General features: G+C 40.7%; 1 protein-coding gene across 5 annotated transcripts in view; it reads left to right on the forward strand.

The window, feature by feature from the left end:
* Reln (reelin) overlaps window positions 1-17,476 on the forward strand; it is a 439,480-nt gene that overhangs the window by 105,865 nt on the left and 316,139 nt on the right. For all 5 annotated transcript variants that reach the window (XM_060373778.1, XM_060373779.1, XM_060373782.1 and 2 more), the window contains exon 3: window positions 14,973-15,108. In XM_060373778.1, coding sequence (XP_060229761.1) covers window positions 14,973-15,108 — 136 coding nt within the window. The remainder of the gene's footprint in view (window positions 1-14,972; window positions 15,109-17,476) is intronic.

Below are 17,476 nucleotides of genomic sequence, written 5' to 3' on the forward strand. Positions count from 1 at the left end.
TTGTCTTCTCTGTAAGTAAATAGTGTTTATAAAGCAGTTACTGGGTTTATCATAACAGGCTGTTGAACTCTATCTTCCACTGCTGGGCCAGTGAATATTAGGTGAAATCATACCTGTGTCTTGTGGGGGATCCTGAGGGCAGAGCTTGACGATACAGCTTTCCAGTGGAAAAAACAAGTCCTTGTTTCTGCGGCATCTGCCAGTTTTGTGCTGTGAGTCTTCCCATGGTGGCCAAATTCCAGCTGCCAATGCGATGCCACTGATTCACAGTTGGGGAAAAATATGCATTCTTGGCCCTCAGCAGCCAGGACTGGCCAGTCTCATGGTCTGTGGAGCTGTGTCATTTGGTTGTTCTGAAAAGTTACTGGGGGGCAAAGTAATAGGTCATATAATAAGTCCCCAAACTGGTAGTCCTTGCTGGTTTTATTTCTCTGGATCTCCCTCTTCACCTAAGAGTTCCTCGAGTTCCTCATTATGCATGTGCCAGCTTCTAAACACTCAGAGCTTAGCGCTATCAGAGGACCCCTAAAACAGAGTGACTCTGTTCACCACCTTTCTCCGCGTAAGAACTGGCTGGCTACACACTGTAATTAAATAAACCCTTCAATACCTTGAGTCCGTAGGGAGCTCAGTGCAGAAGTATTACCGTATTTGCCTTTCACAGAATACGTGATAAGGTGAATAGTAAGTGTTTTGCAAGTTGAGTATGAAGTTATTTGGGGGATTTTTTTCTAGTCTTGTCATCATTAATTGCCTACCGCTACTGCTAGAAACATCTGGGGAATATTAAATTTTTCCACTTATAGTTATGGTATAATGAATGACATATGCTTGATCCAGTCTATTACAGCTAGGCATGCATATTTAAAGCCAATAAGACAAGTGATTGCATGAATGCCTTTGGAGGATGGGGTTTAATTGTTTATTTACATAGATTTGATATTTTGTTCACAGGGATTTGAGGAATGTTTATTGCGGTCACTGCACACATTTAAAAACTTCAAATCCTCTCAGCCTCTTACGCTGGTGTCTGGGCCCCAGTGTGATGCCTATGTAACCTTTCTTTATTAGGAGATCTTGCAAAACCTGGAACCTCTGCCACTATGTTCTGGGTTCCCTAAATATTTGATATAATAGCACAGTTAGGAATATAGCTCTAGGTTTTATTAACAGTTCAAGTTGCTTCATTATGGGGAATGGAAAGAAATTTAATTGTACTATGTGCCGGTTGTTTAAAAAAAAAATCTTCGGTCCACCCCACATTATATTAATCACGGAAGATCAAATGGGACACTTGTGGAGATTCCGTTTGAGCAGAGCATCCTCGTGAAGAGGCTGGCAGTATTGCCGACGGCCGTCCTGCAGGAGCAGTCCTGCTGCCAGCGTGCAAAGGGTGCATCATTTACTCCTGAAAATGAAGCGTTTAACTTCAGTTATCTTCTCCCCTTTCTCAAAAGAACAAAAAAAAAAAAAAAAAAAAAAAAAAGTCAGCAGCTTTTTAAGGGCTTCCCGTATTTTTAAATGGCTGTCCTACAGTCGTGAAAAGTTGACACTGTCAAATGGAGGCATTTCCCTCCGGTCACTTTTCAGTCATCTCTGAGCAAGCCTGCGCTCAGTCCTTCACCGTACGTAATGAAGTACCTAAAGTTCCTCCCCCTCCAGGCTAGCGCTCATTGCCGACACTTAGTTAGCCACCAACGTCATTATTCATTAGTAAATAAGATGCTCAGCCGTCCGTCGTCAGCCTCTGCTGTAATAAAGCGTAAAGTGTACTCCTGCCCCAGTGTCTCATTCATTACAGTGGTAAACCACTGTGGTGATTAAGCAAGGTGGACCACCAACAGCTCTAGTATAGGTGAGAGAGGAAATGCCTCTATGACAAACAGCCAGTTGTCATATGCTGTATTGCTGATGCACAGGATTTGTGAGTTAACAGTTTGAAGCCCCCACCAAAGCAACCTTTCCAGTATCCCTGTGAAAATGTTACGGGAAACGTAGGCCTAGAGCATCTAAATAACCCTGCCAAGGTCCCTCAGCCATGTGAAGAGGCAGAGATAGAGGCCACCAAGGTCCTAGCCCAGTTGTAATCTCAGAAGCCAATACTGAGAACCAACCAGACATATACATAATACAGACGATGCAAAGTTAATGACAGGTGACACAGAAGAGTATTTGAGGGTTTCCAAAAGGACCGCTGAAGAGAGCAGTTAGGTCAAAGGTCACTGCCCTGTCGGTATGTTAGAAGTATTACTGAAACTGCTGCTAGAGATAAATGTACAACATTAAATAAAAAGCTCAGTGATTCCCAGAGAAGGAGCTTTTCCCTTTTCATCTCCCAGTGACCGGCTTTCCTGAAGCAGAACAAATAGCTGCTGTATTTTCTCCCTCATGTTACTTCAAAGCCTGTTTACCACCTGGCCTGATGGGGGTGGTGTTCAGTGCTCTGCTTCTGAGTTCTCTGAGCCATACATCATCCACTCAGTGTTCTGGCAGCGTGGCCATAGCTCCTATCCGTGCCACAGGTACAGACTGGCCATGTGGCTGACGCATGCTCAGCCTGTGAGAACAGCTCCACAGACTAGGAGCTGGATTCCCAGCTCTCTGCAGATCCTGTCCCCTGCTGTTGGAATTAAGTTTGTTTGCAATCCCTACACACTCAGGTGAGGCTGTTTCTACATGCCTGGCCATTGGATGGAGAAGAAAAATCAATTTACTTAAAAGGCATTTTTTTAACTTTTATTAATTACACTTTATTTGCTTTGTATCCCCCCCATAAGCTCCTTTCTCCTCCCCTCCGGAGCCCACCGCCCCTCCCCCTCCCTTCTTCATGCATGCCCTTCCCCAAGTCCACTGATAGGGGAGGTCCTCCTCTCCTCCCTTCTGATCTTAGTCTATCAGATCTCATCAGGAGTGGCTGCATTGCCATCTTCTGTGGCCTGGTAAGGCTGCTGGCAATTTAACTTCCTTTAAAAACTGAACGACATGAGTGAGTGACCACATAGTCTTCCTATAGAATGTCCCTCTTTCCCTTTAGGTAAAAATCTGCACTCAAGTATGATTTAAATAGCGGTGTTTCCTAGCTATGTGTTTAAGTTTTAGAAAGTCACCTCCTGCACACTGTAATGCAAGCCTAAACATTGCTTTTCTTATCAGTGATTTGTTGCACAGACATGGGCAGTACAGCTCACTGGGCTTCCAAATCATCAGGGAAGGTGATTCTTACTAGTGGTGTTTCTAGGCACAATAACTTCTTCCTGTATGAAAATCTTGTGTGTACATGGACATGCCACCAGTGGGGAGGTGTGTCTGTGTGTGCATGTGCTAGCCAGAGGTCAACCTTGAGTGTCATTTTTGAGGCGCCATCTACCTTATCTTTTGAGAGAATCCTGCTCTTCCTTCAAAACATGTCTCAAACTTTATGCAATAGTTTACTGAACTCACAAAATAGTTTATACTTCTCTCATGATGCTGGTGGTCACCCGGTGTGCATTTTCAATATCTGTGCATTAACCAGCCTCTCATTATCTCCGGCTCCCAAGGCATCATTAATACTTACTGGCAGTGACTTAGTATTCTGTCCAGGCCAGACCAACCTGAAACTCACTTGGCTAATTTCAAACATCTCTTGTCACTTTCTCTACACTCTCTGGTGAGGTACAGAGGAAAACTACGGTCAAAGCCTCTTCTTCTCCTATCCCCATCACTGTTATTCTTCCTATCTCCTTATTGACTCTGGAGGATAAGCCATGAAGTCTCTCAATCCCTTAGTTCACTTCTGGCCTGCTAAACACCCCAGGTGGCTGTAGTCATGCTTTCCTTTAACCGTGTTCCTCTACGAGTAACACATTCTTTTTTTCAAAGAGATTAGCAGGTTCTGTTAGTTTTTATTTTTCTTTGTTTGTGATGCTTATAAAGTTATGCTTTATTTTGCTTTTCTAAACCAGCCACATAAAGCTAAATGTATTAATAGAATTTCTAAGTGTATATATGTTTATTTTTTTGCTTCACAAATTATCTATACTAATATTCTAACATATACTGCTTGTAGATTTGATAGTAAAAATTAAAGGTCCTATTACTTGATTTCCAACCATAAAGGAATTTGCAGAATTTTTTAAAGTGGGTGATTGTCTTCTCATTTTTGTACTGTAAAATAATTCCAAATCTAAACTTGAATTGACTCTTCTCAAAGAATATCTAGGAATTATATTAACTTTATGTCTCAGTTGCTTTTCTTTCAATTGCTGTGACGAACTTGTGACCAAGGCAAAATTATAGAAGAAAGTATTTACTGTGGCTTTGGAGAGTGAGGCCCTGACCATCATCATGAGGACCATGGAGGCAAGCAGGCAAGCACTGGGGCCATCACTGTGATCTTACATCTTTAAGCACATGTGCAAGGCAGAGAGTGCCAAGTGGGAGTGACAAGTACTTTTGAAACCTCAGTGCCCGCCCCCAGTAACACACTCCTTTAACAAGGCCTTCCAATCATTCTCAAACAACTATATGGACTAGGGACCAAGTGCTCAACACAGGAACGTAGGGGAGCCCTTCTTGTTCAAATCACTATGCTTTACCAATAATAAAAGAGGTGTAACATATGATTATAAAATCACATTAAAGATACATGTTGTTGATAAAACTTAAAAGAAGCCATATTATTTTAAAAATAAAATTGTATTAATGTGTGGAATTGAGCGAGAAATAAGCATCAGAAACCAGCTGTTACTAAAAGAAAGTGAAGTTTTTGATGTGACAGGGCTGTTGCAATCATGAACATGCCAGCCACAGTTTGACATAGACAGAGTGTCTGTCTGGTCTCCAGGCCTGCCCACTACAGAGGAGCAGTTCTCGGTGGGCGGTGGCAGGTGGGGAGGAGAGTCACTCTTTCTCTCTCTTTTTGAGTATTTGATGACTGGTAGTTTCCCATGCGCCAGTGGATGGCAGGTGACCCCGCTCCCGTGCACATGTGGGTAGACAGCCCTAACTGGACTTACTAGGTTATTAAAAAAAACAAAACAAACCATGAATCAGGGAGGGGTTGTCGGATAGAACATGGGAGGAATTAGAATGAGGAAATAGGGATGGATATGATCATATCCAATTGTGGAGAGTGTGGAATTTTTAAAGAAAATGAGAGGCAAAGAGGAAAAATTAAATTTACCTTTAACAAATAGTTTGCCTATAGAAAAAAGTAAGAGGCGGCGTGGATCTGGGGGAGGGGAGGCGGGAGAGACCGGAAGGAGTTAAGGGAGAGGAAACTGCAGTCAGGATATAGTCAAAGAAAATAATTGGCATTGCAGGTTTTAAGTGACTAATATTCAAATAATACCCAAAGTAGTTTAAGTCAAATATTCTCTGTGTACCTTTACTTTTTAGATTACTATAGCTTCTAAAAGAATATATGCCTTATTCCTACATTTCTAATCTATCTTAAATCTGGTAACTATGAGTATATTTGTAATAATTTAGATTCAATTTATTCAATGTATTTGTAATCATTTAGATTCAATTTTTGAGATTCAGTAGTCTAATTATTGACCTGCTGGAGCATGAATTTTAATAAAACTTAAATGGAAGTAGTATACATCATGTGAAAAATGATTTTTCCTTTCATTTTTCTTAAAAGTAGTATTGTATCATTCAGAAAATACATAGATACTGTAGGTCTGGAAAACATGAAAATGTTGAAAAATGAATGAAATACATTGTTTCATAAATTGTAATTTATTGTTTTTGCTTTCTTGCTCATTTCTGGGATTGACCCTAGTATTGAACCTATCCATGATAGTCAAATGCTCTACCACTGATCTACATTTCCAGCATTGCTAATACACAATCTGCTACTATGATGTATTATAATAATAAGTACTGATAGTAAACAACATTTTAAACTATACTTCTTAGTATAATATATTAGTATGGTCTAGTATTCTAATCTAGTATTATTTAATGTAGTCATATTTCTATAGGAAGACAAATATAAGGTACTAAATGAATGCCTTCATCAGAAAAAAATTGATTTAAGTCAATAGTAAATGGATAGAAATGGATTCCTGAAAAGAATTTTTACTGATGTAGTAATCACTAAAAATTCATGTAGCACTTGCCTCATGCTAGACATTGTTCTGAACACTTCATATGTGTGAACTTTGTAACCCCACTAAGCAGGTGGTGTTGCTTTATATGCTTCCCATCTAAGTTTCTTGAAACACATAATTACCATCTAGTTTGGTAAAGACATGGTGTGTAGAAGAACAGAACTGCAAACCAGGGTGTTTGGCTGCAGAATATTGTTGCTAATAGTTCTGTGAAGCTTATCCTTATTGCACGGTGGGTTTTTTATTTTTTGTTTTTTGTTTTGTTTTTGTTTTTTTTTTTTTTTTTTTGACTGCTGTAAAATGGATGGGTCTTTCTATAAAGGCATAGCAGGATGAAGAAAGCAAACACAGACTGGAGAGTTTGGCTCTTGACTTACCAGATCATCAGAAGGGGATGAACAATGGCAGGACTTGTATTTAAAAGGTGCTGTAGCAAGATCAATCTGATTTTGTTGGCGTGGCAAATTAGCCTCGATCTCTTCTTGACTTGGATGCCGTGTGAACCAGGTGGTACTAGGTGGGTTGTTCTCCTTGCTTTTCCTCAACAGTGGAGGCTGCTTTCAAGCTGCGGCCATCCTTGGCTCAGCATTGTCATGAAAGCAAGAGAAGAAAGGAACATATAAATCACCTATCTTCTGCTCTTTGCTTCACCTAGGAAATAGTGCATTGCAGCTCTGCTCCGATTCTGTTGAACGGTTACAGCTGCAAAGGGATTCTAGTGTAGGGAACATATTCTTTGACTATAATGCCTTGAGTAAAGGTGTGCAACTCAAGCAGAATGAGAGTTGGAGAAGCACTACTTCAGCTCTCACACAAAACTCACTAAAGATGAAAGAAGCTTTGATAATTCTTCTGTAATATCGAATTACTTGTGAGGTTCTGGGTACCCAGCAGGAATGTGCTTCAGTACCATGGAGAGTTCCTATCATGACCTTGGCTTGACAGCAGGTGCTGCAAGTTCTAGCACCTTTTCAGAAGTGACTAATCTCATAAATATATTATTTAGCTACGGTAGATGTTTGTGGGCCGAAGAATTCAGAACACATAAACAGTGGATGGAGGAAGCCATCTAAGCGTAATTGGTTGGTTTTCCTCCATGGGGGAGCAACCATGACTTAAAGCTGTCACAGAACGAGGCTCAGTCCCAGAATGAGGCACTGCCATATGAGCATGGGGGAAGGAAGACAATAGACAGTGCAAGACAGAAGCTAAGCCCGTGTTCAGATGCTATCTGCCAGCTCTGCTGTTCTCAACAAGTCCTTTACACTTGGTGTGCCTTGGTTCCTGAGTCTCTGAGGTGGAAATTATAAGAACAGCTAGCAGACATAGCACTGTGGGCTATACAGTCACTTTGTCTTCACAGCCACACTGTCATTCTCTCCCCCATTTTCTTGGTGAAGAACTTAGCGAGGCTCCTGAGAACCCCTGGTTTCTTGGTAGTGGAGCACAGGAACAGCTTGCCTCCAGGGTCTGCGCTCAGCCTGACCTTTTCCCTACTGCCTCTCCAGTAAAAATAAGATAATAATATACGTCAAAGGACACAGAGAAGACAGTTAGCAACTGGCAGGGTTGAGAGGAGCAGAGACTGAATGTGGTGACCCTGATGAAAGACTTAAAATAAGCTCATTGACACAATTGACAAAGGGTGTGGGCACAGCGAAGTTCCCTACGCGTCTTTAATGTGTCCATCATCATACAGTTTCATAACAGTTCTATAATTTATAACTTGTTTGCTTCTTAGGCTAAAATCCAGAAGCAAAAGTCTTCAATGCTTCAGAAAATAAATGCACAGAGCATGCCCCTGCATCTGCGTGTGTATTATTTCACCTACCATTTCAACCTGCTACTTCACAGATAAATGGCAGCAGGGCTTTGTTTTTGTTTTATTAGGAAGTTTTTGGATGACTTTTTCAGTGTATAAAATCATGTCTTGTTTTATATACTGAGCCAGCAAATAGTGCAAAGAAACCAGAGTCTGTAAGCAACTAGTGTTGAGTTTTGAATTAACAGACTATAGAATGACTGAAAGGAACCCCATGTTCATTTTCTCCTTTTCTTTAAAGTACAGGACTAACATCCCAAACTAGATCTTCAGAACTCTGTATTTCATTAGCTGATGAAATATTTTACAGAATGAGCTCAGAATGAAAACAAAGGAGAAACAAAAATGATCAATTTATCTCTTCAGAAATTCTAGCCTTAGACTTCTTAGATAGTTGGAAGACAGTGATCTTTCTCACAAAATGTTCTACCAAGCATTCTTTGAAATAGCAAATAATACTTCCAATATTTTTTCAGCTTGATTGGCAACTACATTTTTATATAAGACTGAATCTTTCTTGCTCTTTGGTTCATGATTTCCGTGCACAGAAGTTTTCATCTGAAATGCATGAAAACCAAACCAGGACATGTTCCTGGCTTCTGACACTAACCATGGAAAATCACAAACTAAACAAACTTGAGTAGCCCACATTTTTAATCCATGAAACCTAACATGAATATAATTTTCTCACAAGATTGCCATTTTGGGTACTAAAATCTTCAGTGTTGATTTTAGAAGTAAATAAACTATCTCTTATGAAACTACGCACATTTTATTTTAGACATGAGGGATCATAGAACCCCAAGTTACCATTTTAAGGACCCCCCGCAGTATGCACACTAAAAGACAGAGAAGTAGTCCTCAGGGGAAGTGGGTTCAGACAAGGTTTAGTCACAAACTTAAAATAACTGAAGACTTGTCAGTGAAAATGACATCCCGGAAGGTACAGAAATGTGTGTCACTGCCTTAAAAAGGGATCATGGAGGCAAGTTTAGAATAATTAAAGGCATCATGAGATGAACCTTGCAGAGGTTCGATATGGATAAAGGAAACTGCTACGCATTTCCTTCCTACCACAACTTCAAAGGAAGACAAATATCGGATAATAATAACCTAATAGTGTAATGGTTTGTGTAACAATGAACTGGAACACCCATACTTCATAATAAGAATGGGTATGTTAAAGTTCTACTGACTGCTGATATTGTAGTCTGTATTATAAGTAGTCTATGGATAATCTGTTTTTCAGATAGGTATATAACACCTCCAAAAGGGAAAGGTTTTAATGACATGGAAAAATCAAAACAGTTACCTTATTTTATAGAACTTCATAATTTGTATGGTAAACTAGTGTCCTCAGGACATCAGGAGACCCACACTTGTTTACTTTTGCTAAGAGCCAAGTTCTCTTCCAAGTATTTCACTCAAGGGGAGAAAGTCTATGTGAAATGTTTTGCATGACAGTTTCTGTATAACCACAACAGTGAATATAAAAAACCACTTACTATAAATACATGACACACATGTATGCTTTATTTTCACCTGTTTTCTTGAGAAGCGCAGCTTAATTAGAACCTTCTGTTTCAGATATTTTCCATTTACAAGGACTATTAAAAACTCAACATGTTCTTTTTCCTTGCAGGCAGCAGTAAAAAAAAAAAAAGCATAAATTTAAGTTATCATAATCAGATCTCGATTATCTCAAGACTAAGATTCAGACACACGTATGTGAATTATACGTCTGCTGTGACAGGGCATTGGGGAGGTGGTGGTGCACACAGTGACCTATGTTTTGTGGGACAATGGAAGCCATTCCTGTTGCTGTCATCCCTTCTTGACATCTTCTAGGTGTACCCTGACATCAGGTCTGCATTCGTCCAAAATCCTCTCATCCTTCTGCTCACATTGTGCTCAGAGCACTGGAGCCAAAGGAGGTTTTAGTGTTAAGAACCAGCATTTCACAGATGTCAGAATGAGGCTCAACGGGGTCGGGGCAGAGCTGAGAAAGGCTGAACATCTGTATGTACAAGGCTGAGGGGACTGTTTTATGCCCTTGATGCTGCACGTCAAAAAAGAGAAATTTCCATCAAGACTCAGTCCAGCTATTCTGTGCATCAAATATCCTGGTTGCTTATTGCCTTATGCTGTGAGCAAATATTTTGCTGTTGTTCATTTTCTCAGTGTCCAACTGGCAAAATACTGTGTCATTGTCATGGTCTCGGGTCACAGGGAGCGTTTTCACTGTCATATTTGCACATATGAATTATTTTTGTGGTTTTACTTTGCATTTTTATCAGTACCACACACATACACAGACACATGGTCCAGAAGACACGTGTGGGATCATTTTATGAGTAATGGACCAAAATAGAGGATATTTTACATTTCTACAAAAGCCATTAGGTAAGACTCTGTTGGATACTTTTAAATTGTGTTGTTATTATGATAATGTGCATAGTTTTAACCCAAAGCTCAGAATTCTAGATGTTAATAGTAGTAATATTATTGATATAATCACTGCACATGATTATATAACATGCACTAATATATTATAATTTACAATAAAGTATATTATAGCATTATAATATAATAATACCTAATAATGTTAATGATAATTTTCAATACAAGTTATTTGTTAAAAATAATAATTGATGGGTAAGCTTTTTAAAAAGTATCTCTGTACTCAGGTTACACATACCACCAAAGAGTCATGTTAGAGAACTACTGTCCTAGACAGCTGGATTACAAGAACATCATTTGTTGCATATCCACCTAGGACAGGCGATGAATCAGCAAGCTTACAAATTTCAGTAAAGTAATGTGTGCTCTAGACACTGACTCATTCTCTAAAGGGGAATTTTGAGAAATAAAGAGAAATTGACCATGAATCACATTACAAAGGTTTGAAACCTTAGCCTGTTCCATTCATTTCTCTTTCCCACATGATTATAGCTGGGACTTTTGCTTTACTTTGTGGCCAGGCTGACTCTTGCAGATGTGTCATTTCCATGCACTGGGTCCTTGCCTCATGTGTGACCAGGAGGGGAGTGGAAAGCCATGGCTCTTGAGTCTGCTCTGGGGCAGTCATCTCCCTGGAAGTCTCACATTCCCTCTAACCCTGTGGTTTCTCTGGCTTGATGAATTTTGTCTAAGGTGCAGCTTCAAAAACATTGAAATGAGGAAAGAAAGTAATTTTTACCTTGCAAAACTAGCCTGTTGCTTCTCTTTCTTAGCTCCATTGTGACTTATTCTGATCACCTTGAGCTGATTCCGTTTCACTTGTCAAAGGCATGCCTATGTCATGCCATCTACAGTCTTTATAATTTTTTAAAGTTGTTCATGTATTTAAACATAAAACACTTCCTGGATAGCTGTGAAGGGTCAGATACTCTACTGTCTGCCTGGATACCAAGATTAAGATGGGGTCTCTCACAGACCATGGAGGGGGAGGGTCATGGGGTGTGGTTGAAGAGTAGCTGGATTGCCGTGACATGTAGGAAGGGCACCTACCCAAACATGGGACTGGGGCAGAGAGTGTAGAGGGAAGTCTTTGAGGGTGACGCCATAGTGGATGTATCACTAAGCCTACCTCGGTGACTTCCCTCCTGGTGTAAAATAAGCTGCATTGACCCTTCCCTTGAAGAGGACATAGGAGTCAGCCTATCAAAGAAGAGAGGACCTAGAAGTGTGGTGACTGGCATTTAGAGCTCAGACCCAGTGAACAACTTACGGAAAATGAGCGGCCATATTGTGTTCAACTTAAGGACAGATCCTGAGGGCTGCTTTCCCCTGGAGTCTGATGGGAAGCTGTGAAAGGAAAGTGAGCAGGAGATTGACATGGTCTCACGGACCTTTCCAAGAATTCCTTGCGGTAGAATAGGGAGAGAGATGGAGCACAGAAACCCGGGAGGAGCTGTTGTGGAATACCGGGGAGAAACAATGAAACTAGAGTAACTTAGCAAGGAGAACATCACCCAACAAAATAAAACCCAGAAGTGTTACAGCTGTCAGTGGGAAAGTGAATTAATAGAAAGAAGTGTGTATTTGTTTTTAAATCTCAAGGCTTGGGAAACATTTTAAATCATGACCAAATAAATGGAATAAAATATTGATTGTGCACACTGTGGCAGGTGTTAGAAGAATATAGATTACTAGATCTAATTTTTCTAAGGAATAGATGTTGTGAAGGATAAGAAGCAGAATGTTCCAGATGTCTTGTAGTATGTTGGAATTAAGTGAAGGGCTCAGCAGAAACCTGCAGAGGAGCCCCCTGGGTTTTCTTGGGGGTCAAGAGGCTAGTCCATCCCAGCGTAGAATCTGTGAGGTGACAGAGAACAGCTGGAGTCTGTATCTTAATTAGAGGGCACAGTTCGCATTAACATAGTGGAGGGAACCACTTGATATTTGAGGTGTGCAGTGTGCAAGGGGATGGGAAAGGCTTAGAGGCTGGCAGGGCAGAAGCTGAAGTTCGTCCATCCAACAGGGATCTCTGCCTTTAGAGGAAGTGTGCCGTTCTCTGCTGCCTCACGTCCCAGCCTCTAGATCCCACAGCCGCCTCTTTAGCGCCGTAATATGTGATAGGATTAGTGCAACTGAAGCGCTGAATTTTTTTTTTATTTTATCTACTTTTAATCAGGTTATGCTCGAAGAGCCATTTTTGATGGCACAGGTGTAGACAATGTGAGTAGGACTGAGGGGTTTTGTGGGGGAAATACTTAGACTTTTATTGTATAAAATTACTCTCATAGGCAGTAAGAAATCAGGATTTTATCACGAGTGCAGTCATATGTGTTGTTTGTTGTGAGAATTAAACACCTCACGTTTTACCTATGAAATCTAACATTTTTTTAATGTTCATTTACCAAAGTAGTAGTAGGAGGAGGAGGTTTATGCCTAGGGACTGTGAACTCCCTAACCATGGATTCTTGGCTAGATTTGCAGTACCATGTATGTTTCCTCCTGCCTCACAGCAAATTTAGAATATTTAACATATAAGGAGCACAGAATTTCCTTTTGTTTTCAATTTGAGAGGGTATAAACCGTTTGCTCAAAACTGTAACTCCAACAAATGAGAGAAGTTTGAAACTTAGCTTCCTAGTCTTGTATTCTTGGCAGCGTTTTAGTTTTTGAGTTAACATGTGTTGTTTCTAGACAAGTTTATATTCAGAGCAAAAATTGAGTTTAAAAGTACCCATATAGCCCTTTCCTCCACACATGAAAAAAATTAAAAAAAAAAAAACAAAAACAAAAGAAAACACTCTGTTGCTGACATTCTGCCTCACAGTGGCATATTTGTCAAAACCAATGACCCTGCACTTGACACATAATTATCATAGAGTTCATAGCTTTTATTGGGGTATGTTACATCCTCTGAGTTTTGAGCATTTACATAATGACTTGGTCCCTTATGGAAGCACTGTATAGGATAGCCCCTCTGCCCTCAGATCCTGTATTCTGCCCTTTTTTTTTTCTTCCTCTCCAGGCTCTGGTGAGCACTCGTCCTTGAACTCTTTCTGTAGTTCCCTCCCTCCCTTTTTAACATGATGTCTAGCTGGAATCAGACATCCTATAACCTTTTCAGTAGCCACTCTTACATGATACTATACACATTTCAGCTTCCTTTACATACTTGCATAGCTTGTTCATTGTTTTCCATTTCGACATGTCAGACTCTATTGCCTGGATAGGTCATAGTTAATTTAGTTTCCTTCTAGTTACTTCTGAGTGATAGAACTTGTTAACAAAGCTGCTTTACACATTTTGGGTACAGTTTGTGTGTGTACGTGTGTATGCAAGTATTTACTTCAGGTCAGTAGCAAGGATCGCCATTGCTGTGTGTCATGATAAGAATATTTTCAGTTCTGTAAGAAAATTGTTCTCCAAAGGGGACTGACAAGTTTTGTGCCCTCACCAGCAAAGAGGGAAACAGCTTTGTACACACCACCTGTACCAGCAGGCAGTGAGTGTTGTCCTTGTTTGGGATTTGTATGTTCTGATTGACAGATAGCTGCTCTGTTGTTGTTTTGATTTGCAGTTTGCAGGGATGCAGGGTGTTGAATCACGTTTTGTACATTATTTGCCATACGTATTTTTTTTTTTTTTGGTACAGCATCTCTTCGGGTATCTTTGTCTATTTTATAAATAGGTTGTTTATTGTTGAGTTTTTCGTTAATATTTTTATTTGTGTTAAAATTAAGAGAACTAGAGAACTATTTTGTTTAAAAAAAAAAAAAAAGAATCAAAAGCATCCCCCTAGGGCAGCACCCTGCTACCTCAGGTAGAAGCTGATTTGCCAGTGTTCTCGTAGTGAACATGAGATCACAGAACACAGCACTGGGCACGCCCACTCTAAGAGTGATGGCCGCTCTGCACGCTCCTAGTCATAGACAAAAGCCAGCTGGGTACACACTACAAAATGGCCAACACCCTTCTTTCTGTTAACACAACTGCTGCTCCTTTTATACCAATCACTAACTTAGTCCCACTCTGTCCTTACCCGACCAGTTTTCTCCACGTTTGAGAGCTCTGTTCTAGAAGTTAAACCACTTTTCCCTGAGAGTGCGCTAGGCCTAGGGCAGTGTTCCGGAGGTTGCAGGCTTTCCAGGATAAAAATGGTTGCATTACCAGGTAAACGCCATCTCCTTTGAAACTAAGTTCAAATACTGTATGTATCCCCTTGAGCATCTCCCTGCTAACATAGCTCCCACTTCACTGTGCTGCGTGCTCGCCCATGTTGCTGATAACTGCAAGGAACTGAGACTCATTGGCATATGCTGGCCTGATGGGATTTGGTGATCAGCAGAGAAGCCAACAAAAGCAAAGCACATTCTATAGAGAAGGTTTTCATAGGTCATTTCGCGATAATGGTTTTTGAAGTGAGTTTGACCTCTATCAAGGAAAAGAGAAAATTGCATAACTTATGGGAAACCACTTGGCTCAACAAACCTTAGTCTAAAGTAAAGATGTTCATAAGACATGATTATGCCGTGGTGGGTAGGAAAGCCTTGGTCCTGTTTTCTCTGTAACGTCCCTCGCTTTCTGTCTTCCAGGAATCATGTCTGACCACCAGTTTGGAAACCAGTTTATGTGCAGCGTGGTGGCCTCTCATGTGAGTCACCTGCCTACAACCAACCTCAGCTTTGTCTGGATCGCTCCACCAGCTGGCACGGGCTGTGTGAACTTCATGTAAGTACCTAACGTTTCTGTGACAAACGTGGGAGGCAAATGCTACCTTTCACGGGATTACAGAGTAACTGTTTAAATGTGTTGTGTCAGTAGGTTTGACATTAATTAAAACCATTAATTGTGGTGTTAAAAGAAGTCAAAACTGGTTTTTAAAGTAGTCAGTTTTCAGTTAAACTTTTCTTTTGCATATTTATTTATAAGCTCCATGCTTATAAATTCAATCCCAGCTGCTAACAATAAAATAAATTAACTGGTGGAGGAGGAGGAGAATGGTGAGAAGTGACTAAAGGGCACAGGTTTTGTTGAAGATAGCAACAGTGTGAAACTGCAGCTAATGTGTCTCCTGTGGCTTCAAGTTTAGTCTGAGACTGTTCTTTGATTGGGTAGAACAACATGGAAGCAGGAAGAGGTAGCATGGAAGACTGTACAACTTGTTGAGAGAGTAGGGTAAGAGGGAGAGGGAAAGAGAGAGAGAGTAGAGGATAGTAAGAATATGAGAATGAATGAATGTCCTTCAAAGTCAGGACCCCAGTAGCCTACTTTCTTTAGCTAGCCTCCATTGGCTAAAGTTTCCACAACCTTCCTAAGTAGTACCCCCTTCTGGGGACCATGCATTTAACACAAGAGCCTATAGGAGACATTTTCAATGGAAACCACACTTTAAGACAGTATGTCTTAAATAATACCATCACTAAAGATAAATGTATTGGCTAGGTGTGGTGGTACATGCCTTATCTCTTGTGAGTTTAAGGCCAGACTGGTCTACATAGGGAGCTCCAGGATAGCCAGGGTCATGTAGAGAGACCACATTTTCAAAAGAGAACTATGTGTAAATATATGTGTGTATGCTAATTAATACCCTTTAGCCATTCTGTAATGTAAACATATAGCAAAACCAAGCTGCCCCCCCCCAGTTGCTATTTGCCAATTTAGAAGCAAAGATAAAAGAGTGATGCCCCTGAGCCTTAGGTTCAGGAGTTGTGCTGTAGATGCATCAGTTGGGGCTGGACACCCCATGCTTAATAGTTGAGCTCTGCAATTTGACTAGTTGCAGTTTTATGTAATGGTTTCCATCTACTTCCAAGAGAAGCATCTTCAATGAGAGGTGAAGACTACACTCTCCTTGGATATAAGGATAAGTTTTAGAATGAAGTTTCCTGCTAGATCCATGGCCTCATTGGCCCTGGTAGTCACTGGGTTTACAGAACCAAGTGTGATTTCCCTCCTGTTGAGTGGGCTTTAAGTTAATTTGACAGCTGTTGGTTGCAGTCAAGATGTGAGTGCCACTATTGCACCTTTAGGCATATCTTGCAATGCTGGCATTGTTGTGGTTCATAGATAGCACAGCTAAATAAACTATTGATTGTGTTCTGCACTTTACAGTTTACATAGGTTCTAGACAGGGCAGAAAGACTGAAAGAGCCAGAGAAATAGGAAGTCTGCTGTAGGATTGTGTTTCCTAGAAATGACAGGGAAGCTACACCTGTGATTCCCCAGTGATGTGGCTGCCTAAATAAGATCTGAACTATCATGTGAATAGATATGCTAAAATGGAAAGGGGGAATCTGCTGTACCCATAGACAACAAACTACAGGCAACTAATGACTGACTGACAGAGGGAGAACTAGTCATTCCCATGGACACAAACTCCCTAATTGGTTATCCAATGCCAAGCAATCAACTCTGAGATCATATACACACAAGCAACACTAAATGGGCTCAACTGGTTGTATTTGTGTATGTGTGTGTGTGTGTGTGAGAGAGAGAGAGAGAGAGAGAGAGAGAGAGAGAGAGAGGGAGAATAAAGAAAAACTGGCCATGACTTTGAGAGGGAGGGGGAAGGATGGGAAGGAAGAGGGCAGTGACGTAATTATATTTAAATTAAATTTAAAAGTACTAAAAGAACAGTCCAGTCCAAGCAACAGGAAAGGGAATGTTAGAAAGTAAAGTTAAGTGAATATAATCAGTACTTCAGGGCTTTGCACACTGCTTGTAAAATGAGCACAAATCTAGCTTTGAGCTTCCTGATCAAAAATGTGTGTTTAAAAACTGCTTGGCGAGTTAGCTATTTTTGCACGGCTATAACCAGAGTACCTGAGAGAACAGCTAATACAGGGAAGAATTTATGTAGCTCACCGGGAAGGGGAGACTACAGTATCATCAGTAGGTGGCTGGTGGTGGTTCAGAGGCAGGGATACTGGGGAAGCTAAGATTCCCTCATGAGCTCACTAAGAGGAGGCTGGGAGCTGGAGTGACCATTCTTCACAGCAGGACAGACACCACGCTGGCTTTCTCAGCACCGACTACAGCCCTTCCCTCCCTGCAACCACCATTCCTCAGCCTTCTCTCCTGGTGTTTGTTCATGCCC

This window comes from Meriones unguiculatus, chromosome 21 (assembly GCF_030254825.1).
Source record: "Meriones unguiculatus strain TT.TT164.6M chromosome 21, Bangor_MerUng_6.1, whole genome shotgun sequence".
NCBI lineage: Eukaryota > Metazoa > Chordata > Mammalia > Rodentia > Muridae > Meriones > Meriones unguiculatus.